Source organism: Meles meles, chromosome 19 (assembly GCF_922984935.1).
Source record: "Meles meles chromosome 19, mMelMel3.1 paternal haplotype, whole genome shotgun sequence".
Classification (NCBI taxonomy): Eukaryota; Metazoa; Chordata; class Mammalia; order Carnivora; family Mustelidae; genus Meles; species Meles meles.
The window spans coordinates 12,054,133-12,081,031 of NC_060084.1; the positions used below are offsets into that span (position 1 = coordinate 12,054,133).

General features: G+C 50.2%; 1 protein-coding gene and 1 long non-coding RNA gene across 2 annotated transcripts in view; one reads left to right on the forward strand and one right to left on the reverse strand.

Annotated features, from left to right (window-relative positions):
• Positions 1–835: 835 nt before the first annotated feature.
• LOC123931873 lies at positions 836–1,487 on the reverse strand. The gene is made up of 2 exons (XR_006816313.1): positions 1,265–1,487; positions 836–1,023 (listed from the first exon to the last, which is right to left on the reverse strand). It is a non-coding gene; the product is annotated as an uncharacterized LOC123931873 (long non-coding RNA).
• Positions 1,488–1,673: 186 nt separating this feature from the next.
• FA2H (fatty acid 2-hydroxylase) overlaps positions 1,674–26,899 on the forward strand; it is a 48,621-nt gene continuing 23,395 nt past the window's right edge. Inside the window, exon 1 of the mRNA XM_045988408.1 lies at positions 1,674–2,039. Within this exon, the coding sequence (XP_045844364.1) occupies positions 1,770–2,039 (270 nt within the window). The 5' untranslated portion in view covers positions 1,674–1,769. The remainder of the gene's footprint in view (positions 2,040–26,899) is intronic.

The window sequence follows — 26,899 nt, forward strand, 5'->3', positions numbered from 1 at the left end:
GTCACATGTTTTAGAATTGGAATTACTATGGCAAGAAATGTGTTATGATTCTGAATAGATGCCTTAAACGACTTGTTCAACTTCAGATAATGGTGTAAGGCAAGGGTGAGAAATGTAAACGGAGTTTTCCTCCAAGAAACTGTCAGCAAGGTGTACTTGAGGACACCTGCGAGTGTGTGCCTGACTGCCTTTGCACGTGCAAGGTATTTGGAACAGAGAAGGTGTGGAAATGGGGTGCGGGTAACTTTGCATTCACCACTTGTGAAAAGCAACATTTGTGACCTAAGGTCTCCAGGCCTTTTGGATAGGAGTTCCTTCCAGACCCATAGACTCAGCCTAACTCTTGCCTACTCCCTGTAGGTGCGCCAGGAGAGGCTGGAAGGGGGAAAAGGAAAGGACAACTATCCTGACCTTGGGCACATCCATTATCGGGGTGGCCTCTGAGGCATCTGGCCCAGGCTTTCTCCCAGTGCTGGCTGGGCAGAGGTGCCCAGTCCCAGAACATAAACAAGAGTGACCCTGAAAATAACTTTTCCTAAGAGAGATAGAGCCCAGCTGGATACTCTATTCTCCCCTTGGGGTCCTCTGCCCAGGGCAAGATTAGAGTTTTGCAAGGAAGGCGGTCACTCAGGGTGCAAAATTTATGCCCATTCATAATCAAGACAAAGAATATTTCAATGCATAATTTAATTCAAAATTAATGCAAAAAATAATCCATAATGAACACAATACCAAAATTTTAAATATCAAGGACAAGATCCAACTCTGCCCTTTACCATCTTGCTTCTCTTGCCTCACTAGCCCCCGTTCCAATAAAGCTTTATTTACAAAAACATGATTTTAAAAAATTCTTTATTATAGGTGCACCTGGGCGGCTTAGTTGGGTGAGGCTTCGATGGGGTCAGGTCATGATCTCAGGGTGGTGAGATGGAGCCCCAGTCGGACCCGTGCTGGGCATGGAGCCTGCTTCGGTTTTTCTCTCTCCTTTTCCCTCTGCCACTCCCCTGCTTGCGCCCTCTCTCTCTGTCAAAACAAACAAACAAAAAAACAAACAACTTTATTATATATTGTGATAACTATCACACTGTTATTGTGATAAAATGTCTCTAAAATTTACCATTTTAAAAATCATTTTTAAGTGTACAGTGGCCTTAAGTACATTCGCGGCTGTTGTGTAACGATAGGATTTTTTAAACATCACATTAAAATATTACAGATTGTGATTATGGAGTTTGGGGGCGCCTGAGCCCAGAGTCTCACTCACCTTACTCTCGTCTTCGCCCTGCCTCCCCCACTCCTCGCCCCCTCCTGGAGCCTGAGAATCGAAAACTGCAAGTTTCTCCCAACGGGCAGCAGCAAGAGTTATTCCAAAAGCGATCAGGCCACCAAGGATGTCCGTCCAGGCAGCCACCCGCGACAGGAAGAGTTGCTCCGCCTGCCTCTGCCCGTCCCCTTCGCTCTCCTCCGGCGACGGGACACACCTGGCGGGCGCGCCCTCTACCTGCCTAGGGCCACCTGGCTGGCGGCCCGCAGCGGGTGGCCCGCCCAGTTCGGGTCGCCGGGGCTTCCTCTCGGCCAATGAGGAAGAGGGACCCTCCGGGCTCGGGCAGCGTCCGGCCGAGCGGCCAATGGGAGCGCGGCATGCAAATGAGCAGGTGCGGTGGCGGACGGCCCGTCAAGACGGTCCGGGCTCCGGGGATGTTAGAGGAGAGCTGGGCTGCCGCCGAGCAGAAGTCCGGGCTTCCAGCTGCGAGCTCCGGTCTCCCGCCATGGCCCCCGCTCCGCCCCCCGCCGTGTCCTTCTCACCCGCCGAGGTCCAGCGGCGCCTGGCGGCCGGCGCCTGCTGGGTCCGCTGCGGGGCCCGCCTCTACGACCTCACTGGCTTCGTGCGGCACCACCCGGGGGGCGAGCAGCTGCTGCGGGCGCGGGCTGGCGAGGATGTTAGCGCCGACCTGGACGGGCCGCCGCACCGACACTCGGCCAACGCGCGCCGCTGGCTGGAGCAGTACTACGTGGGCGAGCTGAAAGGAGACCCTCAGGTACATCCCGGGCCCGGGGTCTCACCCTTCCCCACTCTCCACGTAGTGGCAAGCCCAGTCCACCTGCCCTCTAGGAGGACCCAAGGTGACAGCCTCCGCCCTCAGCTTCGCTTCCCCCTTCTCCAGGTAACAGGTCACTACCCGCCCCCCTCACCAGGACTTGTCCTTCTTCTCCAGCCTTGCTCCTGACCTGACCCTCTTCCGCCTGCTACTTCTACCACCACCTCCCAAATGACTCCCTCCTTCCTAGTTGTTCCTCGTGCAGCCTCTGCCCTCTGACAATTTGGATCACCTTTTACCAGCCCCTCACACTCCCAAGCTTTCCTTCCTGTGCTCTCATCAGCCTCTCCCTCTTTGCATCTGTTCTTCATTTCTGTTGAATAATAGCTTCCAGCCCCAGCTGCCCTCCCCTCCCCATCTCACCCTCCTGCTGCTTCCAGTAGTCACAGATCAGTTATCCTTCTCAGCCAGTTTGGAGTTCCTGGTGCACTAGGGCTTCCCTTGGGTAGGTGGAGACGTTGGGGCAGTGTCTTGGGTGGACTCTGTCCTCCCATCCCTCAGACCTCCCTTTATTTCTTGTCTTGCATGCTGGCATGGGTGTCCAAAAGGGCGAAATGACAGGGGTAAGCTAGTGTTTGGGCCGGGGGTGGGGGGTAGGGGGTGGCGCGGGTTGGGCACGGGGATTAGCACTGTGAACCGCTTGCTGCCGTGCTGGACACCTTGTGATGCTATTCTGGCCTCCAGCTGATCCTTGGGTAGGTTTTTTTTAATCCCCATTTTAGGGTGTGGAAACTGAGGCTCAGAGAGGCTCTGTAATTTGTCTAAGGTTAAAGAACTAGTTAGTGGGAAAGCCAAATGTACCCAACTCCGAAATCAATGCTATCTCCATCTCAAGGATCTTGGGATACGGGGGATTGCTCCATCCACAGGGCCCCAGGTAGGCTGAGCTAGGGACAAACTGACTCCAGGTGTGACTATAGGACTGGTGACCGTAGGACCATCATGTTGGGCATTAAGCCAAGAGTTGTTGCTTGCTTCTACCTCTTGTTTTCAGAGTGGCCCCAGCACGTGCTTTTAGATCTTTGGATAAAAGGACTTGTCTCTCACTGCTCCTGGTGGCTCCCCATGGCTCTGTCTAGTCCAATGTGTAAATCATTGATTCACTCACTCATTGGTCCTTGGATCATTGTCAGCACAGAGCTAGGCACTGAGGAGGTGGCAGTGGACGGAACCAACAGTCTTATCGGAGCTAACAGGCTGATCAGGGAATATACTAACGGCACAATAATTATTTCATGATCTGGTACCATCAGAATGTGGATTGGGAGGTGAGCAGTTCAAGGAGAGCTTTCTTGAGAAAGTGACATTTGCACTGAGAGTTAATTGATGGTTTGGGTGTTCACCTGGTCAAGTGTGGTGGGATGAGCATTCCAGACAGAGGGAACAGCATGTGTGAAGAAGGCCTTGAAGGGTAAGGACTTGGCACAGTCAAGGGACAAATAAAACCAGTGTGGCTAGAGGCTGGTGGGCAAGGAGAGAGAAGGGGGAGGAGGCCAGAGATCAGCGGGGGCTACGTCATGCGGGGCCTCCTAGGCTGTGGGCAGGATTTGGGACCTGATTCTAAGAACCACAGGAAACCAGGGAAGGGATTCAATCAAGCAGGGGTGTGGTGTGGTCAGATTTGCATCCTTGGAAGAACACCCTGGCTCCGGGGCCAAGAAGGAACAGAGGGAGCCCAAGGGGGTGTGAGGAGACCAGGCAGGAGACTACGGCGTAGCCAAGGGGAGATGGGGTTGAATTTGGGAGATTTCGTAGGTAAAATACCAGGGCTCAGCATTCTGCAGCGGCAGCCCATCTGAATCCCAGCAGCTGGTGTTTGGTGTTAGGTCATGCTGAAGGGGCAGAGAGGTTTAGCTGTAGATACGACTCAAGCTGAGTGCGGGAAACGAGAGGCTGGAATCGAACACAGAGTTCGAGATTTGTGATGGCTCATGGGAGCCATCCTACACTGCAACTGTGTCCTATAAACAGGGGCCTTAGGGCGAGGCTTCTCTTCCCAGAAAGCAAGCCCTCACCCCAGGCCAGCAGCCCTCAATGGCTCTACCTCCCAGCTCTGCTAAGCACCCAGCACTGGTTTGCTTTTGCTTCGTTCCGCTTTGCTTTGCCTTACCTGACCCTCAGGGAGGACTCAGAGAATATGGAGACCAAATTTGCTTCCTACGCCTGCACTCACCTGGTAGCCAGAGTCCCAATGTGACCATGCTGCAGGCATCCTTATATCTGAGCCCCAATCTGAGGATGTGGGGAAAAAATTAAAAACTGACAACACGCTTACAGACCCAAGGCTCAAACTTGACCAGCAGCCGTACTTACCCAACACCCCAGCTGCCTGTCGCTTCTGTCTACAGATTTCTCTTCCGGAAATAGGATAGTGTCGTCTTTAAACTGAGGGAGAAGGTAGTCAGAGGAGAAGTCTGGAATGGAGTATCCTGTACAGAGAGAAGCTCTCTTCTTATGGCCTTAATGGAGACATCTCTGTCCTTCTTTCTGGCTAAGCCCTTCAAGCAACCTTCATATTGCTTTCCTCCCCTCTTTTCTCCCTCCCTCTCTCCCTCCCTCCCTTCCTTCCTTTCTTTCTGAAGATTTTATTTATTTATTTGAGAGAGAGGGCCTGAGCAGGGCCAGGAAGGGAAGAGGGAGAAGCAGGCTCCCCGCTGAGCAGGGAGCACAATGGGAATCCAGGAGCCTGGGATCACAACCGGAGCAGAAGGCAGACGCTTCACTGACTGAGCCATCCAGGCACCCCTGAAGTTCATTTCTGAGCGGTCCTCTCTCTAGCAGTCCTTCTTCCCCAGTGTAGTCCTTGGAGGGGAGCATCCTGGAGCTCCGCTATGACATTTCCAAGAAGAAGGTCTGGTCCCTTTGGTTTCCCCTGTTCTCCATTTTGCCACACCTCCTCACACACCCCTAGGTACTCTAACACACATTCACACTCACACAAAGACATACGTACACACACACACACACACACACACAAAACAAGTCAAGCTCGTCTGAGCCCACCTATTGTCAGGATGAAACGAGGTCTGCTGAGGCCATGGTCTTGCACTTGAGGACGTTGAGCTGCCCACCTAGAGCGAGTGAGAGAGGGCTATGGCTGAGCAGAGAAGTCAAGCCCTCTTCTTGTCCTGACCCTCAGGGGCTGAACTCCTCACTGCAAGCTCAGTCCTTCCAGCTGCAGCTCATGTCGTTAGTGGGGCGTGCGGTCCATTTATCGAGCGGCAACCGGCATTTATGTATTTAAGAATTTATTTATCTATTGTTTTGGAAAAGGTTTTAGTTATTTATTTGACAGAGAGAGACACAGCGAGAGAGGGAACACAAGCAGGGGGAGTGGGAGAGGGAGGAGGAGGCTTCCTGCTGAGCAGGGAGCCTGATGAGGGGCTCGATCCCAGGACCCAGGGATCACGACCTGAGCTGAAGGCAGACGCTTAATGACTGAGCCACCAGGCGCCCTTTTATTTATCTATTTTAGTGAGAGAGAAAGAGAGCATGCGAGCAGGGGAAGGGGCAGAGGGAGAGAATCCCAAGCAGACTCCCCTCTGAGCACAGAGCCCAACATGGGGAGCCACCTCACAACCCCGAGATCACAATCCGGGCTCAAACCAGGAGTTAGATGCACAACTGAGCCCAGCAGGTGCCCCTGAGCTCCAGTCGGCATTTAAAAGAAATAATTAGGAAAGGAAAGCACTTTGGGTTCAAATCTCCTCCCAAGTTCATAGAATCTGTGTTTCCCAGACTTGGGGTATCCATGAATCACTGTCAAGTTTTTTTTTTCCCCTAAATTGGTATACCTCTTGAACTATTATACTTAATATTTATCTTTAGGTAGACTCACTTTCTCTTTTCCCACTAACTCACCCTAGGCAATAATACCAGTGACATCACAAGTTTTACGTGCGCATGAAAACAGAGAGCTATTCAGATAAGAAATGCTTATCCCTTGTATCTCCTAAAATCATCCCAGGTCCCATCAATGGAGTAAATATCATACTCTGGAAAACATAGAAATCGGAGCTTCTTAATCCCGGAGTTCTGCGGATCATTTTCTGGGATTGGTGAATGGGATTGTGCATTTTTCTAGTGAGAGAGGGACAGCTTTTATCATAGTCCAACCAGAATCCTCCCCTCACTCCAAACCTGCCGCCAAGAAGCTAATAACTGTGAAAGGGTGGCTCATACTCCCCTCCACACACACACACACATACACGTGTGGACTTTGGGAGGTCCACATGACTATGGATAGAAGCCCTCTGTTCGAGAAGACCCTGGAGGAAGACAAACCTCAACTCCCCAGCCAGTGCTGTTGGCATAATTGGCGTCCAAATGACTCTGGGCACTGGGTCCTTATCCCACAGGGTGCGTCCTTCTCCGGCTGAGGAGTCAGCAGTATCTCCCGTGGGTGTTTCTGCCAGCCTTTGGGGTCTGGCCACGCAGAGCCTCAGGGCTTGAGTAATCCAATGGCATAGGACGCTAAGAGCAGGAAGACTCAGAGTGCCCAGCCCACCACTCAGACTCCCCTGGCCAGGGTCACCGGGACCTTTGCTTCGCCCAACCCGGTCACCAGTTCACACCTTACCGCACCTGGTCTGGAAGCAACTCTTGATGCAGTCACCATTCCTCTTCCTTGATACACTTTCTTCACTTGGCTCCTGGAGACCACATCCTTTAGTTCTCCACCTGCTTGAGTTTTCTGTGGCTGCTCTAACAGATCGCTGGGAACTGGGTGATTTCAAGCAACGCAGAGGTATTCTGTTATGGTTCCAGAATTCAGAAGTCAGAAATGAGTCAGCAGGGCAGCCTTCCTACTGAAGTTTCTAAGGAAGAATCCTTTTTCTTGCCTTTTCCAGCTTTTATTTATTTGTTTATTTAATTTACTTTAAACAGTGGTTTTTATTTACTTATTTCTTAAGTAGGCTCCACACCCAGCATGGAGCCCAGCACAGTGCTGGAACTCAAAATGCTGAGCTCAAGAGTTGGATGCCTAACCAACCCAGCCACCCGGGGACCCCCTTTTCCAGCTTTTAGAAACTGCTGGTATACTTGGCTTCCCTAGCCAGGAGTTGCATCTCTCCAACGTTTGCTCTCACGACTTCTTCTTCTCTGACTCTCCTGCCTTCACACTTCACTTCTAAAGTCCCTTTCGATCACACTAAGACCACCGGGATCATCCAGGATCATCTCCCCATCTCAAGGTCCCAAACTTAATCACATCGGCAAAGTCCCTCTTGCCACGTAGGATAACATATTCCCAGGTCCCAGGTGTGGGGACACAGACTGGGGGGCAGTGGGTGCATTACTGCACTACCTCACCACCTGGAGCCCTGGTGATTCGTTCTCAGCCTTCTTCACTAGTTTCTCGTGCTCCTCATCTCACGGAGAAGTTTGCAGAGATTAAATGGAACCATATAACGTGTGCTCTGCTGGATAGCTGCTTCCATTCAATATGTCTAGGAGATTATCTGTGTTTTCCTTACTTTTTAAAATAAAGGTTTTATTTCTTCCTTTGAGAGAGAGCAGGAGTGGGAAGGGGAAGGAGCAAGAAGCAGACTCCCCGCTGAGCAGGGAGCTCGATGTGGGGCTCGATCCCAGGACCCCGAGATCATGACCTAAGCTGAAGGCAGACCCTTAACTGAGCCACCCAGGCGCCCCTTCCTTACTCTTGATGGCAACTGTCTGCACTGTCTTCTTTGTCCTCGAGAAGCCATAGGCTGTAGAAAGGAAAAAATGGAGAATAACTGGAAGACAGAGTGGCTGGCTTGGCACAGACCACGCTCTAATCCTCATGAGCATCCTTAGTCGGATTCCTTCTGGAATGTCTCCCCTCTGCTGCCTCACTCTGGCCAGCGCCCCCCTAAGCTCATTCTTGCAACAGTCTCCCTGGCAGATCTCTCCCACACTCCCCGTGCCTGTGACCCTTCCTAAAGGGACTTTTGTCATGTCACAGCAGTATTCCCAAGCTCTTAGGGCCCGCCCACGGCCACACCCTTTGGGTCTGGCTCAGGTGCCCGCTTCTTACACAGAGCTTCTCGCCCTTTGCCTGCACCTGCGCTACAGAGTTCATAACGTTCTTCCTTATTTACGGTGTTTTCGCTCTGTGTCCAATCTTGTTGACTAAACCATAAACTCTCTGAACACTGGAACTGTCTGATTCTTCTGAGTTCCTCTGGGACACACTAGCATGCCGGTGTATGCCAACAGGAACGAATCAGTGTTTGAGTCCGTGAATGAGTGAGCTGCTTGGAAAACTGAAACCTACAAATAACTGAAAAGGAAAGGGGTTACCTTAGCACACACAAGATACTTCAAGAATTACAAAAAATCTTTTTCCAGTTCCTCTTTGTTGGCTGAAAGGGCTGGGAGTGTGGTGGAAAGGATGGAGGGCTATCCAGACACACACTCATTTCTGCCTTTGTCCCTGGTCATTCTCAGCCAGAGAGCTGGCCAGTGTCTTCCAGACCAGCTACTGCCGTTCACGCATGCCCATGAGTACCCTGCGGAAGTGGGCATGAAGTCAGTCACGGAAAATGCCCATCGAGAGCTGTCATTGCTTTCAGGGCTGTGGCCAGCCCCATGTGGCTTTAAGTGCCTGTGTGACGTGCACAGGCAGGACCCAGGATACCTGGATTTCCAGTTCTATTTACTCTTTCCTGCATCTTCTCATGCAAATTTCTCTAAAGGATATATCCTCGGAACTGCAGTTCTCCATCTTCTCTAATCGCTGCTCGCCTAGGATGATATGATATTTAAACTTCATACTCAAGATTTTTTTTAAAAGATTTTATTTATTTATTTGACAGACAGTAGGCGGAGAGGCAGGCAGGCAGAGAGAGAGAGGAGGAAGCAGGCTCCCTGCTGAGCAGAGAGCCCGATGCGGGTCTCAATCCCAGGACCCCGATATCATGACCTGAGCCAAAGGCAGAGGCTTAAACCACTGAGCCACCCAGGCGCCCCTAAAGGGAATAGAATTTAAAGTCAGTCTAGTTCTCTACATTCTTCTGTGCCCCTAGAACCTTCCCAGCAGTGCTTAGCTCAGATTTCCCACTGGAAAGTGGGTTTCTAGTAATAGTTTTAGTTTTATAAGTTCCAAATGTCTGTGGTCCACAATAAACTACTGAGTCACTAAGTTCTAGTCTTTTTTTTTTTTTAAGATTTTATTTATTTATCTGACAGAGCGTACTTGTGCCCAAGCAGGCAGAGTGCCTGACATGGGGCTCGATCCCAAGGCAGTGGGACCATGACCTGAGCCAAGGGCAGACGTTTAACTGACTGAGTCACCCAGGTGCCCCTAGTCCTTAGTCTTCTATAATAACAAAAGTCTATGAAACGGGCCTCATTTATCCACAGAGACAATAGACAGACCTCAAAATTTTTTAAGTCAAATCAAGGCCCACACTGTGAGTCTGGCTGCCATAGAGGAATAAGGGATATCTGCACTGGGGCGCCTGGAGAAGGCTTCTGTGACCCTATATACCACTCCCCCCAAGCCAGGGACAAGGCTAGAGTCACCTGCCTTAGTGGTCGTTTTCTCTTATCCCAGGGAAGACCCGTTGGCATGCCAAGCGTAATGGCTTTTGCACGTTGCAAATAGGGTGCCGTAAAAAATTCACTTGTTCCTTGGACCTAAATAGGAAGGTCCTTGACTCCTAGGAAAAAAGATCACTTGAAATGAATCTACTTTAAATGAAGACTAGATCTCATAGAAAATGGGATAGGGGTTGGGAGATGGGAACTGATTATCTTTAAAAATGGAAATGAAGGGGTGCCTGCCTGGCTCAACTGGCAGAACGGGAGACTCTTGATCTTAGGGTCATGACTTTGAGCCCCATGTTGTACACAGAGATTACTTTAAAAAAAAAGAAAAAGAAAACAAAGATGAAACTGAAAATTTTTTTTCGTTTATTTTAACCTGACAATCAAATTAAGATTGCACTTACATGCAGGTTTTTAGATTGAACAAATAAATCAAGTCATGTGGGTTTTGTGCACATGAGCGGTTTTTCTGGCAAAAGTGTATGAAAGCACAATGTGGCATTCCAAACTTCACATTGGCTTTTCACACATAAAGAGTCTTTTTGCAAGAGTATTTAAGAGCTAGGGATCTCGGGGCACCTGGGTGGCTCAGTGGGTTAAAGCCTCTGCCTTTGGCTCAGGTCATGATCCCAGGGTCCTGGGATCGAGCCCCGCATCGGGCTCTCTGCTCCGCAGGGAGCCTGCTTCCTCCTCTCTCTCTGCCTGCCTCTCTGCCTACTTGTGATCTCTCTCTGTCAAATAAATAAAATATTTAAAAAAAAAGGACCAAAAAAAAAAAGAGCTAGGGATCTCTCTTGATCCTTTGATAAACAGGTCATTCATTCTCTTTTGAAGAGCCTCATCCTTTGCTGGTCGCCTGTGTTTCAGTGTTAAATAGCCTAACTTTGCCAGATCCTTATTTTGTAGTCGAATTGTGAGTAAAACGGTTTTCTTTCTGCTTCATTGACTTCATGAAATTTTTGTATTTTAGCATTGATTTTCAATTTCACTTTGTTGTGGGTTTGCATTTTGTTACATTGTATGTTGTCGGATGACAGCAACCCCAACCATCACTTTGCTGGGGAGACTATGGGGATCTGGGAGGAGGCAGGGGTCAATATTAAAACACGAACTAAACTCGTAAATGGTCAGTTGGCTTGCGGATAGTTGCACGTTAAGGTGATTTTTGGTGACCTTTGCAACTTGAATCTCCAGGGACTCAGAGAAAGAACACTTGGATAATAATGATCCTTCTAGAACTAATAGTTTGTATGGCAACTTTCATTTTTCTAAATATTTCTCAGAGATTTCTATTTGAACCCTTAAGGTAGGTTGGGCAAATGTCAGTTCTCCCGTCTCATAGATAAGAAACGTGTAGTTCTAAGAGATCCTGGAATGTGGTGGGTCTCAAGGTGCCTGGTATTTCCACTGTACGTACATAGGGACAAACCCTAAGCATGTGCTTAAACCAAGGGGGATCTTTTTCTTATTGATTTAGAATCACTATATGTGAGGATATTAGACCATTTTCTATCATATGTATTACTATTTGTCCTTTAGTTTTCATTTGTCTTTTGACTCCTTTAATGTTTTTTCTCCATTTAAATCTTTAAAATATCCTTATTGTAAAACATAGTTTTATCATTCTTAGAAAGACCACCTCTACTTGAAGATTTTATACATAAAATATATTGTAGGGGTGCCTGGGTTGTTTAGTCAGTTAAGCATCTGTCTTCAGCTCAGGTCATGATCCCTGGGTCCTGGGTTTGAGCCCCGCATTGTGTTGGCTCCCTGCTTAGCAGGAAGCCTTCTTGTCCCTCTCTCTATGCCTGCCACTCCCCCCTGCTTGTGCTCTCTCTCTCTCTCTGTCAAATAAATAAAGTCTTTAAAAAATAGATTTTAGTATCAGGGAGCCTGGGTGGCTCAGTTGGTTAAGTCTCTGACTCTTGGTTTTGGCTCAGGTCATGATCTCGGGATCATGGGACTGAGCTTCATGTCGGGCTCTGCGCTCAGCTGGGAGTCTGCTTGAGTTTCTCTCTTTCTCTCCCTCCCCCTCCCCCTCTGCTCCTCCCCTTGCTCACAGGTATTTGCACACATGTTTTCTCTCTCTCTAAAATAAATAAAATCTTAAATATGTTTGTATCTTGCTAATAATGTTATGCTTAATGTTTTTGTTATTATTTGTTTTTTCTTGAATTTATTATCTACCTGAAATTTTTTTTGGTATAAGGAACAAAATAGAGATTATTTTAGGTTTACATTTTTCCAAATGACCAACTGGTTATCCCAGTAGCTTTATGGAATAATCACTTTTCCCACTGGTTTAAAAAACACCTTTATCATACATCAACCATTCAAAGATAAGGTTTGGTCCATTGGGGGCTTTATTCTGTACCATGGAAACCACTAATTTTTTATTAGGTTTCAGCCTTTAGTTTTGTTTTTGTTTTTGTTTTTTTTCTCTCCGTCTTCCTTCTGTTCCATTCCAGCCGGGATTCTGCCCCCACCTGCTCCACTAGAGAAAGCAAAGGGCAGGACAGGGACTGAGCATCATTTCTGGGCCATGTTGCTGGCCTTGGGGAAACAGTCTGACTGTCACAGCAGGGGCTGTCTAGCATGCCCTGGACACTGAGGTCATGTGGCCAAAGCAGGGAGTAAGCAGCTCAAGGAAGCCCACGCAGGCGACAGGCCCTAGTCACCAGGACCAGAAGGGAAGGGGGCATCCAAAGTGGGTGTCCAAGTGGTCATGGAATGGTAATGATTTCAGCAGGGAATGCAGGGGTGGGGAGGGGTGTGGAGACAGTGCGTGGAGGCGGGCTTGTGGCTAGAATTCTGGACAAGGGTGGTCTTGTGCACCTTCCTGGTGTTGTGTCCACCCACAGCCTGTGGTTAGAGGCTAGAAGAACAGTGAGATAGGCACGTTTACTAGCAGGGAACCTAGTGTCCTTCTTGCAAAGTGCTGTAAATCTCATACTTCTTGGCCCTCTGGCCGAGGGAACTGGATGCTTATCGCCCCACCTTCTTTCATCAAAGTCAAAAGACGAGCTCCTTGAAAATAGATTCCTGGTCTTCCTGGGATGACGGGAATGTTTTTTGTCTTGATTTGGACATTGGCTACAAAGAAGCATATGACTGTCAAAACTTATCAAACTATACACCTAAGACTGATAACCTTTTGATCATCTGGGTGGCTCAGTCAGTTAGGCATCTGCCTTTGGCTCAAGTCATGATCCCAGGGTCCTGGGATTGAGTCCCGGTATCCAGCTCCCTGATCAGCCAGGAGTCAGCTTGTTCCTCTCCCTTCCCCCCCTCCTCGGCCCGTGCTCTCTCTCACAAATGAATAAATAAAATCTTAAAAAAAAAATAGGTCATCTTTACTATATGAAAATTAGACCAAAATTTTTTAAAGGGAGGCAAATAAATTTCACACTTATTTTGTAATCGTGCCTTTGGATATGCCTCATGATTACAAGTGTTAGGTGTTAATATATGCAAACTTTTAAAGATTGTTTTTCAAAAGAACCCATAGGATGTGAATAAATGGTAGGACTCAGGTAGTGGGGTTCTTTTAGCTTGACTGCAGTTTAAAATTTTTCAATAATAAAACACGGGGGACAAAGTAAGTAGTTACATTCCAGACATTCCAGAGAAACGTATGTTCCTAAATGAGTGGAAAAATAAAGTAACAACACTTGGACTGTTACGTGCAACAAAGCATCACATTTCTAGTGATATTGTAGTACTTTCCTAGAGCAGTCGTAGCAAAGTACCCAAAGGAGGTGGCTTAAAATGAGAGAAATGTTTCATCTCAGTCCCAGAGACTGGAAGTCTGAAATTGGGGTATGAGCAGAGTTGGTTCCTTTCCGAGGCTCTGACGAGAATCTGTTTGCCTCTTTTCTGGTTTCTTGGCTCACGGGTACATCCCTTCAGTCTCGGCCTCCATTCACACAAACGCACTTTAGCCTGTATCTCTGCATCTCCAAATTTCCCCTTCTCTTTTGAGGACACCAGTCATATTGGATTTCCAGTCCACCTTAACCCAGTATGACCTTAAAGGAACAGGATTACATCTGCAAATACCCTATTTCCAAATAAAATCGCATTCGCAGGTTCTGGATGAACATGAATTTGGTCTGGGTGGTGGGGCGGGGGCTAGAGACACCATTCCGCCCACTACCGATATTATTAAACCACTTTGCCACTCAGACAACCTAGATGGACATGGCTCAGTCAGTTAAGTTGTCCAACTCTTGATTTCGGCTCTGGTCAAGATCTCGGGGTTGTGGGATCGAGCCCTGCATCAGGCTCTGTGATCAGCAGAAAATCTGCTTGAGATTTTTGTCTCTCCTTGTCTGCCCCTCCCCACCCCCAATAAATAAATAAATAAATAAATAAATAAATAAATAAATAAATAAATCTTTAAAGGAAAAAGACTTTCTGGAGACAAGACCAGAAATCTGTGTTTTAAACAAACACCTCATGTGGCTCAGAAGCTCTGTCAAGTTTGCTACCCTCTGTTCTAGAAGGCTAAGGGCAGAGGGAAAATGGGTTGGAAAACTGGAAGGGTGAAAGTTGCTCAGTGGGCAGATCTTTCGGGATTCCTTAAGAATCGGCATCCCCAAGCTCCAAGCATGCGGCTTGGCACAGAGCAGCTGTGCAGGCCGCCCACCCTCTCCCCGACGCAGCCAGAAAGAGCAGGGGCCTGGGGTCTGCAGCCCAAGACCCGTGCCCTGGTCCAGCTGTGTGCCTCATTGGCTGTGTGACCCTGTGTGAGTAATTTAAACTCTCCCGGCCTCAGCTCCCTCATTCTCTGCATCCCTACAGGGTTTGGTCGCGGGAGATCTGTAAGACCAAACACGTATGTTGAACAGAATCAGGATGACTACAAGCTCCCTCAGCACCAGCTTCTGCTAAGAAAAGGTAGATTCCCATTGAGAGATGGATGTCTCCAGAACCTGAAAGGCTATGTGCTCAGACCCTCTTGGGCAAAGCCACACACCCTGGGGGAGCTGGGGAGTGGTGACATTCCGGTCCCTCGCTGTCGTCCCTTCCCCCCAGCTAGGGTCTGGGTGTCTGTTCTGACCTGCTTCCCTCATTCCATCTTCACCTGGACAGGGGCAGGGCTGGACCGGGGAACTCACCCCAGTCAGGGATGGACAGTCCCCAAATATTAGGCTGGCAAAGGGGTCCCAGGGGTCCCAGGGGTGTGCAGAGATGCCTTGTTCTCCCCACGTCTTTTTCCTCTGTTTTAATATAATCCTAATATATGTGTTTATTGCACAAACACAATAGTCTCCTCACGCTCAGACTGAGCTCGGTGCTTGGGACAAAAAGACATGTTGTAACTGCCCTCCCGGGGTGTGCCTGCCGGGGGTGAAGGGAGGGAGACAAATAGGACAGTTATAGGTGATTGATAAGAGCTACAATAGAGTATTTTATATATACGTTTTTATATGTGTGTGTGTGTATAAGAGTCTCTATGTGTATATGTATCATACAACAGAATAGATAATATATTTCAGAATGGGGGCTGCGACAAAGTGACAGCTGGAACTTCTGATGGGAGGAGTCTAGGGTGACTTCTCTGAAGACCTGATATCTGATGGATGACAAGGAGTCATCATAAAGGAGACCTTGGTAAAAGAAAAAAAAAAAATCTAAGCAGAGGGAATAGCAAGTGCAAAGGTCCTGGAGTATGGTACGACTTGGTGGTGTTATATACCCGAAGGAAGGCTCTTAAAAAAAAAAAAATATTTACTTATTTTAGAGGGAGAGAGAAAAGAGCGAGCAGGGGAAGGGCAGAGGGAGAGAGAATCTCAAGCAGACTCCTCGCTGAGCATGGAACCTGACATGGGACTCGATCTCAAGACCCTGAGATCATGACCAGAGCCAAAAATCAAGAGTTGGACACTTAACTGACTGAGCCACTCAGGTGGCCTTCGAAAGGCGGCTTCTGGTGCTGCTAGAGCAAAGCAGGTGAGGGGGAGTGTGGTCTGGGTGGGGGCGGGGGAAGCAGGGGCCTTGTCTCTGCAGAGCTCATGGTCATCATGAGGGGGTTTAGATTTTATCCTGACAACAATGGGCTGGAGGATCTGGCAACGTTGGTCTGCATTTTACTAGGTTGTTCTGGCTGCAGAGGGGAGTCGGAAGCGGGTCAAGAGGGGAAGCAGAGAGAGAGCTAAGAGCTAAGAGGACACCATTGTTGACAGTCGCCGCTGATGGCTAGGACCCAGAAATGTCGTGGGGGCAGAAGCACTGTAACTTGCTGATGGATTAAATGCTGGGAGTAAGGGAAGGCTTGTGGATGACGCCAAGGTGACTTGAGCAACTGGGTGGTTCGAGATAGGGAAACGGTGAATTCTGGGGTGGAGGCCCAGGTTTGGGGTGAGGAGATCAGCATACGCTGGGGCCACATTAGGTTTGAAATGCCAAGGAAACACTCATGAAGAGATTTCAAATGGTCGTTGAATGTATGGGTCCAGAGCTATGCTATCCAATATGGTAGCCATGTGCCACATGTGGCTATTTAATTTAAAATTAATTAAAATTAAAATCCAGTCCTTCAGTTATACGAGGCACATTCCAAGCGCTCAGTAGAATATGGGGCTGGAGCTACTATATCGGGCAGCACAGATCTAGAACATTTCCATCAGTGCAGAAAATTCTATGGGGCAGCATTTGTCTAGAGCCGTGGCACAGAGCTGAAAGGTATTTCTCTCTAGAATAATGACATCCTAATCTGGTGACTCTGGTCCAGCAAGCTGGTATCCTCGTGTTGTTCACAAATAGCTCCTTCTTGTCCTTGACCACACCAGACTGTGTATGTAAGTGATGTCCCTGAGTGGTGGCTCTATCAGAGAGGCCCTGACCACCCAGAAGGACAGCTTGCCCTAGGGCTGTTCAAGGACTTCATCCCCTGGAGCTAAAGCACCGTATAGGAATGAGGATAAACATCGTGTTTGATAAGCATAAAAGCAGGCACAGAGACCAGCACTCCCCCGGAGACACCAGTTCTAGGGCTAACTGTGCTGATTCTGCTAGTTTAAGAGATGTGCAGTGGGTTTGGGGTTAGGGTAAATGAGAGTGGAAAAGAAGACATAAGCTCTGATCAGGTCCAACAGTCTTGTGTCCTAGAATTATCTGTACCACTGGAGACGAGCCAGTCAACCCCTCTGAATGTAAGCATCCTCAAGAAGATCCCAGGTCCAGGCCAGGGAAGAGGGACTTGTTCGGACCAGTAGACTGGAATCTGTAAAAAGTAGCAGGTGTGAGGCAGGTCGATTTGTGGGGTGGTTGTTCTGTTTTGCTGACCAAACAGTTGAGGGCCTTCTTGTGTTCTTGGCAATATAATCATTTGACATTTTGTAACCGATGATGAGAAGGAGTGAGTTACCTCTCTTTAACTAATAGATTATAAAAGGAAAATTTAGGACTATTGTTTCTGGGATAGTGATATGTGGAGTCATTTGTAAACAGTGGTTTTGTTTCTCCTTTTAAAAAACAGCAAAATAGGGGGGCGCCTGGGTGGCTCAGTGGTTTAAGCTGCTGCCTTCAGCTCAGGTCATGATCTCAGAGTCCTGGGATCGAGTCCCACATCAGGCTCTCTGCTCAGCAGGGAGCCTGCTTCCCTCTCACTCTCTCTGTCTGCCTCTCTGCCTACTTATGATCTCTCTCTGTCAAATAAATAAATAAAATCTTAAAAAAAAAAAAAACAACAACAGCAAAATAGGGACACCTGGGTGGCTCAGTGGGTTAAGCCGCTGCCTTGGGCTCAGGTCATGATCTCAGGGTCCTGGGATCGAGCCCCCACATCGGGCTCTCTGCTCGGCAGGAATCCTGCTTCCCCCTCTGTCTCTGCCTGCCTCTCTGCCTACTTGTGATCTCTCTCTCTGTCAAATAAATAAATAAAATCTTAAAAAAAATAAAAAAATAAAACAAACAAACTAGGGGCACCTGGATGGCTCAGTGGGTTAAGGCCTCTGCCTTTGGCTCAAGTCATGATCTCAGGGTCCTGGGATCGAGCCCACTGTTGGGATCCCTGCTCAGCGAGGAGTCTGCTTCTCCCTCTCCTTCTCCCTCTGCTCCTGCTCTCCCTACCCCCTGCTCCGGCTCGCTCTGTTTCTGTCTCTCTCAATTAAATAAAATTCTTTTAAAAAATAAATAAAAACAGCAAAACACAGTATTTTGAGGATAATCCATACAGATTGGAATGTTACATGATTAACCACAATGTATTTTAACATAGAAATTGGGCCAGTGAGGCGACAATATAGTTTTTAGATGGTTTAAATGTATTTCCCTCGTGCATAGCATGTTCTGTAAGCCTGCCCTGAGGTGCCTTGAGGTCTAAGTTTGAAGGGACTACGATCTAGAAATGTCCTATCAGATCCCCAAAAGGGATTCTGAGGAACTCATTTCCTGCAGGCTGCTGAGGCTGCTTCTCAGAGTTGAAACCGAGGGGCCGGGGAGCCTGGCAGGATTTTGTAAGACAGGACTGAGGAGGAAAGCCTCAGAGAGCTCCTCTCATCCACCCTGACCAAGCCCAGGTCGCCCCCCACACTGTCCCACCCAACCCTAGGTTCCCAACTGCTCCAAAGCCCAGAATCAGGCTTTCGTTGGGAAAAAAAACCCACATGTCCACTTGACTCTTGGTGCCTTCTAGAAATAGTGCCATCATCTGCAGTCAGAGGCGAGAGAGGAAAGGCTCCCTGTGGATGCAGACGGTCCATGGCAGGGACTAGTAGAAAATCCCATCAACAGCCTGAAAACTTGTGGGTGGACTCTGGAGAGATCTGAGTAGAAATTTAGTGTTTTTAATCCACTGGCCCCCTTTTCTGATGGCCTGGATTGTCCGCCTAGACTGTCCTCTGCTTCCGGGGATGAGGTTTCTGGTGACGTCCTCCAAGGGGGACCATTTCATGTGGAGAAGCCGCACCAGGTGAGCCCATGTCAAGGATCCAGGAGGCTCAGGCTGGCCTGTGGGTACCGGTACCCCCACATCCCCTGAGCCGGAGAAGCTGGGCACAGCTCCGGCACTCACTTCCCACTCGCTTTCTCTACTCCTTTCTTATTCCTGTCCCGAATACAGGGGCAGCTGCGGCAGAGCTCCCCTCCTTGCAGCCGTCGTGGGTGGGTGAGAAGTGGGGGTGCTTTTGGAATGCCTCGTCCCTTGCCACGTATTATTATTGTTTCCCTGGGGTTGGTACAGATAGGCTGTATGTTAAACGTTTTAAGGACAGGCCTGGCCTCTGATTGAAAGCCAGTCTGGCAGAGGGCAGCTTATTAGAAATGAAAGCAAGCAGATCCTGCTGCCACATTTCTAGCTGTTGAAAGTGGTCCCTGGAGTCCTCGGGGGTTGACTTGTTAACCCAGAAGGAAGACTCTGGGCGCCGCTGTGGCCGGGGCACTGTCCTCCTCCCTGAGGCCTACCCCTTCCTACCTGCCCAGGACCCCGTGCTCCCCAGGCACGTGGGACGCCTGGAGCCTGCCCTCCTTCGGGCCTCTAGAGGCTGGGGGACAGCTGGACACAGGGCCTGGGCATCAGCTCATTTCAGAGAAAGGGTTTCAGGCCAAACCCAGGCTGCGGGATAAAAGGCCATCTGTCCATCTCTGGGTGCCCAGCCCCAGCTTTCCTGAACAACATTCCTTTATGCCAGCCCGCCCCCCCCCCAGCCCGCCCCCCGCGCCCCCGCCCTCTGCACACTGCTGCCTTTCACCGCCTCTGGGCCGGCTTGTTTGTTTGTTGTGCAGAGGGCAGGCTCTCTGTTGTTCTCTTTTCTCTCCCCCCACCCCCAGACACCCTCCAAGCAAACCCTCCTTGGGGACCACAAAGTCTGGGGCCCTGGAGGAGGGCCTGGGGCTAAGGCAGAGTCCAAGCCAGGGCCTTGGGGGGCCTCCCAGAGAGTGCTCCCAGAGGAGGCAGAGGAGGGCCTGAAGAACCTTCGAGAGACAGCCCTGGAAGTAGTTTCCTGTCTCACCGTCCCAGCCATCACATGAGACTTCTTGAAGCAGTGACTTGGGGCCTCTGTGCCCCCTGCTTCTCCCTCCTCTCAGGGAGAATCACATAGGATACCACTGAGACACCAGCCCCACACGCGGGCTGGCAATGGTGCTCACCATGGACATGGCCTGGCTGTCCCAGGGGCCGCGCGCCCCAGCAGAGGGAAAGGCTGAGTAGGCCAAGGTTTCCACTAAAGACGGTGGGTTGCTTGACCCCCTCCCTCCACCCCGGCCCCGCTCCCAGTTCCTCTGAACACTGAGTGGGGAAAACGAGGAATGACTTTCCAGGCCCTGAGGAAGGGGACTGAGGCCAGCCCTGTTGCAGGACAGCAACCAGAGAGCTAGGAAGGGACGGCGCTTGCGTGTCTCCCCCACGGGGGGCTCTCTGGGCTGCCCCAGCGGATCTGGTAGGAAGGCTGTGTGGATGACAAGACCCCGGTTCCTGCTGTGTCCTCGGCGGAGGAGGAGATGCAGATTCGTTGTCCACATGTCCCTGGATGCCTCTGCCCGTTGTTTTCACTCCTGGTTGAATTCCTTCTCCTTGGGCGGCCCTGGCTTGATCCCAAAGGAAACTGGCTCAGGCCTGGTGTGAGCTGGCTGGACTTGCAGAGTCCCACGGCCCAGCAGGGGGCCTTAGGTGACAGAGATCCATGGTCTCAGGGCTCTGGTGGCTGGAAGTCCTAGATCAAGGGGTCAGTAAGGTTGGTTGCCTCCCAGGCTGAGAGGGTGAACGGGTTCCAGGCCTCTCCCTGGCTTTCTTGGTTCGTAGATGCTTCACCTTCATCTCCGCCTTCGTTTTCACTCGGTGTTCTCCCTGAGGGTGCATCTGTCTCCAAATGTCACCCTTTTCTGGCGACACAAATCATATAAGACTAAGGCCCACTCTGAGGACCTCATTTTATTATTTTTTATTTCATTTTTTTAAGATTTTATTTATTTATTTGACAGACAGAGAGCACAAGTAGGTAGAGAGGCAGACAGAGAGAGAGGCTCCCTGAGGAGCAGAGAATGCGATGCGGGGCTCGATCCCAGGACCCTGAGATCATGACCTGAGCCGAAGGTGGAGGCTTAAACCACTGAGCCACCCAGGTGCCCTGAGGACCTCATTTTAACTGATCCCATCTACAATGACCCTACCTCCAAAATAAGGTCACATTTTGGGACACTGGGGGCCAACATTTCAACATAGGAACGTGGGGTGGGGTGGGCAGGTCGTAGTTCAACCCAGAACAGGCCTCTGTACCAGAAAGTGAGCCCTGGGGGTAACCACCTTGGTGCATGGCCTGTGTCCCCACCATGATTCCTTCCCCATGACAGACTTTAGTCTCCTTTCTAGTCACACAAGGGGAAAGAGAACCAGTAGAAATCAGCATCCGCCACCCACTTCTGCTTCCTCTTGAAGCCAATCAATCCTGTCTGCTAGGCTGGAGGGAGGAGGAGGCTGAGGGTCACCCCTCGTTTGACCTGGCTTAGAGCTCTGGCACCCCACCCACCCATGTAGGCCTGCCCCACGTGGGCGCAGCCCAGGCTCCCCTCTAGACTCCGTGTTCTGGGCACGAGAACCCTGGCTCCTGCCTGCCCAAGCGTGTCCTTCCTGTGGCTATACCATGAGGCCAGAGGGCTGTGGCTCGCCCAGACATTTCAAACCTGCAAACCAAGGGCCACGTTTGTGTTCAGACAGTTTGGTTTGGCCCATGTCTTTTTTTTTTTTTTTTTTTTTTTTTTTTCAGATTTTTTTTTTATTTATTTGACAGAGATCACAAGTAGGCAGAGAGGCAGGCGGAGAGAGAGAGGAGGAAGCAGGCTCCCTGCTGAGCAGAGAGCCCAATACAGGGCTGGATCCCAGGACCCTGAGATCATGACCTGAGCCAAAGGCAGAGGCTTTATTTTACCCACTGAGCCATCCAGGCCCCCCTGGCCCATGTCTTTTGTTTGTTTGCTTGTTTTAAATGCAAAGCAAATTTTAAAATCTGGAGATTTCCCCTAAAAAGCCGGTTTCCTGGCTTTTCTTGGAAACTGGAAGGTTTACAACCCTGAGTTCCTACGTCACCTGACCTGGACCTAAGTCAGGGCTGCCCCCTCTGGTTCACAGCGGTCCGCTATGCTCAAGACCAAGGGACAGTGACCTTCCGTTACTGTTCTCAGTGCATTTCCTTTTTTCTTTCTTTCATCTCTAGCAAAAGGGTGCCTCGTGGCTTTGTTTGTTTTGCTTCGCGGTACCTCATGTTTCCAAAATGAGAGCGAGCATCTTTCCTTGTGGAGGTGAAGGATATGCCTCCGTGTTTCTTGTGCAAACAAACTGAGTCTGCGTTATAAACCGCACCCTGCCTGCTTCACTCACTGGTGTCACCTGTCCGACCTCTGAGGACAGGGCAGGAACTTGGGGCGCCCTCTCAGGGATAAGCGGTTTCTTGTTCGAGGGTCACATAGCACGTTGAGAATGGAGGCCGGTCTTGAACCAGATCCCTTAGTCTAGAGGCGAACCTGCAGCATCTTGAACTAGAGGCTGGCCCCCGGGTGCCCCAGGGGCTGCCTCCTTGAGGGACAGGTGTGTGGAGGGCACTAGCAGAACCTTGGGGAGCTGGCGGGAATAACTCCTGTGTCGTCTGTGAATTTGGGTCTGAGAGTACTGAACTCAGTGCGAGAGAGGGCGGAGGATGGAGCGCAGGAGAAAGGGGCAGGAGTGTCCAGGAGATGGGAGCCGTGGCTTGGGCAGACCCAAGAAGTACAATGCCTCCCGAGCAGCTGGGAACTGTCAGAAGTGAGGGCCGGCCCTGCTGTCCCACTGGCTTTTCTCCCTGCAGCTCCGCACTGCAGTTGGAGGACCCAAGGAGATGGGAATGCCCTCTTTACTGCCCCCACTGCATCACCCAACACGGTCAGTGGTTCCCACCTCAGAGTGGGTGGTGCCTGCCCACCCCGTCTCCCCGGCGGAGCACGTTGGCCGTTCTCGAGCTGCTGACCTTCTCTCTCCAAGTACACGTGGGCTTTGGGAGACTTTGGGCAGCTCTCTTTCTACCTGCCCCGTCCCCACTTTGGTGGCCTCTCCAGGCCACCACCCCTAGAGCCTCCACAGGCCACCATGTACTCATGATCGTATCATTCATTAAGCCCTGAATGCCGATGCCTTGCCAGCTACCTGGGACCCGGCGGTGAACAGGACAGCGGGATCTCCAGCCCGTGGTGCAGCCTGGGAGACAGTCACAGGGCAATGTATGAGGAGAGCAAGATGCTTTGGGCCCCAGCAGCACCCGGCTGCACCGGTCAGGCTTCTCCCAGCCTTGGGGCCCACCACAAAAGTGCTTTTAGCCGTGCTCCAGCCTCCCTTCCCAGGGTGGAAAGGTCAGAGGCCCCGGGACGACCAGGTGGGTCTTCAGCTCCATTCTTGCTGCCCCACGACCGTCTGTGTCCCTCAGGTGGACCCTGAAGTTGTCACCTTCCACGGGTGGGTTACACACCCCGAGTCAAGCCCCATTCATTCATACGCCGGCTGACCGTTCTCGAAAAAGCTTGAGAGACTGAGTCCCGAGCACTCCCTTCCCTTCCCACGACACTGAAACACATTCGACCCGAAGGCAGAGCCATTACCAAAGACTCGTGAAGAACGCACGCGTTCTCCGCTTTCTGACACTCTTGGTTTTTGAAGATCTCTTGGGCGTGATTCCAGGACCAGGAGAGTCTTTTAAATAATGCATTGTGGAAGTTTCCAAGAAACTTTAAAAAAAAAAAAAAAATCCTTCCAAGCCTGAGTTATAGCCTAGTTCCCAGGAGTGACCTTTACACACTTCTGATTCATGGATGGTGTTTGCCTGTGGAATTCCAGGGTGAGCCCGGCTCAACTGTAAAATAAACACTGGGGCACGGAAGCCTGGAAAACGCGGCCCAGACCAGTGTGTGCAGTGCGGTGGCTCCCGGGAGGGCTCACTCCTGGGACCCCCCTGCGCCCAGGTTCAGACGGGAGTGGCCTCCAGAGCGCGGATGTGGGTCCATCTTCGGGAAGGGCTTGGTCCTGTTTGTGAGTGGAGAAGCCTTTTAGAGCTTTTGAACTCTCACAGTAGACTCGAGAAAGAGTCGGTGAAAGACACGCTAGAGGACACTTCCTGGTGCCCGAGCGTGTCTGCTCCTGGCCGTACCAACGTGCTGCTCGCCCTCACTCTCCTTGAAGTCTCCCAGACCAGAGGTGTGGACGGCCTTGTGATTAATACCCTGGGCTTCTGCCAGCGACGGGTGTGGTCCTGATGAGGCCACCTGGAGAGCACCCTGCGTGTATGGTCGGTCTGGAATGCATTTGCCAGGAGCCTATCACCCACGACATTGCTACCTGGTGGCTCCAGCTCTCTGAGTTGAGATTAAGCTGGGGCGGCAGAAGGAGGGAAGAGAAGGACAGGAGGAAGTGGAGCCTGGCCCCTTCCCTGCCTCCCTCTTTTCCTCATCCTCTGTGCGCAAGGGCTGTGCACCCCAGTGCCAGGCTTCATTCATGGGGGTCTGGCCCAGGGTTCAAGGGTCCCGTCCTGCGGGAATCCCCGTTCAGTGCTGGGGATACGAACCCATGAGCATGCCCTATGGGCGTGGCTCTCTCCCACTGCTCTCCTTTCACCTGGAATATTTCCAGATGAAGGAAAAAAACGTCAAGGTTCTGTTTCCATTGGAAGCCAACACCTGTCTGTGAAACTGGGTTTTAAGTAATTTTCAAGAGAACCTTAGGAGCAGGGCACCTGGGTGGCTCAGTGGTTTTAGCATCAGAGTCTCCGTTTCAGCCCAGGCAGTGATCTCAGGGTTGTGGGATCGACCCCTGCATGGGACTTCATGCTCAGCGTGGGGTCTGGTTGGAGACTCTTTCTGTCTGCTCCCCCCCAACTCTCGCCCTCAAATAAATGCATAAATCTTAAAAAAAAAAAACCAAACCCTGAGAACTGGAACAAGTGAACATTTGCTCTACTTCCTGTTACTCAGTCTGTCGAGCCCCGCACCAGCTACTTTGAACCAAGAAAATAATTTTAAAAAATTTTAGGTTGTAATTTTTCTGCATTAAAAAATATTTACAGGGGCGCCTGGGTGGCTCAGTGGGCTAAAGCCTTTTTTAAAATAAATAAAATCTTTTTTAAAAATTTACAAATAGGGCCTATTTTTTATTTTTTTTAATTAGATTTTATTTATTTGACAGAGAGAGATCACTAGTAGGCAGAGAGGCAGACAGAGAGAGAGGAAGGGAAGCAGGCTCCCTGCTGAGCATGGAGCCCGATGTGGGGCTCGGTCCTGGGACCCTAAGATCATGACCTGAGCCAAAGACAGAGGCTTAACCCACTGAGCCACCCAGATGCCCCTGGGGCCCATTTTTTAAAAAAAGAAATGTTAGTGTAAAGTTGCCAAATGTCCTTCTTTAGAAAAAACTGCGCTTTATTCTGGAAGTATGCCTTTTCTACCTATTTGATCTGGAAACTTCCTTTCAGTTTTGAAATGCTGCTGCTGATAATTTTAAAAAATATATTTTTTTGGCAAAATAAAAGGCTAGTGCTCCTGTATCAGTCTGAGGCAATTTTCATCCTGCTTATCCTGTTGTACTTGGCCAAAGGGCACCAAGGATATATGGCCCAGATTATTGCAAGTTTGACCCTTGTATCTGGGCACTGTTCTATCCAGTGGGGCATTTTAAGATGGTATGTTCAGTGTCCTGGGCCACTACTCTCCTCGAAGCAGGTTTGGTTTTCATTTCCAAGAGGCAGGAACCCTGCAGAACCCAGGGTTTTATGATAACCCAGCAGCCAAGCCCACCATCCTGTAGTACCTTGGGGAACCATGGCCAGTTTGCAGAGACTACTGATACATGCCCCACTCAAGAAGTAACAATTGGGGCATTTAGTATTTTGGGGAGCCCATCCTAGGCACCCTAAGAAAGAGGAAACCTATCCTGCCCTATTGGAACCTATCACACCATTGGACAAACAAGATAATTGACCAAACATACCAAAAACAACAAGGAGCAGTAAATTATAGATAAGCAACGGGGGCAGTGGGACACATGGAAAGTATGATTTTTTTAAACGTTGGAAAATGAAGAGGTCATACAGTTGTTTGGACGGTTCCTAGGACGATGACAGGCTGAGTACGTAGTACGCGTTTGTGAATATTAACCTTTGTCATCATCCTGGAAGGATGACATTTGAGAAGGAAAATACTGGCTACAGGGGAAAATTAATGTTCATCCACGGACATTAGAAGTGGAGGAGTCTGGGGACGCCTGGGTGGCTCAGTTGGTTGGGCAGCTGCCTTCGGCTCAGGTCAAGATCCCACCGTCCTGGGATCGAGTCCCACATCGGGCTCCTTGCTCAGCAGGGAGCCTGCTTCTCCCTCTGCCTGCCACTCTGTCTGCCTGTGCTCCCTCTCTCCCTCTCTCTCTCTCTGACAGGTAAATAAATAAAATCTTAAAAAAAAAAAAAAAAAGAAGTGGAGGAGTCTGGAAATAGAAGGGAAAGATTCTGGGAGGCCAACCAGAAGCCGACTTACAGGGGAAGTGTAGGAAGTGACATCAGAGGGGACCACGGGGCTTTTGGGCCATACTATGATGTGGGAACATTCTCCAGAGGCAAGGAGTGGGGCCAGGGTCAGAGAGACAGTCTCTGGGCTGGTGCTCTGGCACATCGTAGGTGCTCAAACATGTGTGATGGACGAACGGAGGAAAGCGCGTGGGAAGGAAGATCTGGGAGAAGAGGCAGGGACCGCAGTGATATTGCATGGAGACCATCAACCCCGAAGAGGAAGCGGATATGGCACCAAGGCTTCCTGTCACTACAGACTTCCCACCTCCGATCTCATATCCAGGCTTTCTCTGTGTTCCACTCCCTACTACCTGCGCCACACACCGCCCCACCCCCACCCCGTTCTGGGCATCCAGTCATCACCCACCTTTTGGGGCCCTCCAGTGAACAGGTTTGCGGGTCCAAACCACCTCCTGGACCACATCAGCTCTGCACAGGATGCCCCAGCAGCAGCTCATACAAAAGGCTTCAGGTGACCATAAGCTAAGTGAATGAATGCACAGGATGGCCGCCCAAAGGGCCAGTGGGAGCTCAGTTCCCCTGCTATTCCACACCAGGAAGGCATGAGCCCCGCTGGGTTCTGTGCTGGCCCTGTCACATCTGCCATGGAAGAGGGATAGTGGGCCGATCCTGACACTTAGGGACCCTGTTGCATCCTCCGATGGTCTCAGAGAAAGGAAGGTGGCAGGGGCTGGGGTGTTGACTGTCCTCAAGTATGTGTCAGGCTGGCAGGTGACAAAGAAAAAGTGTGCA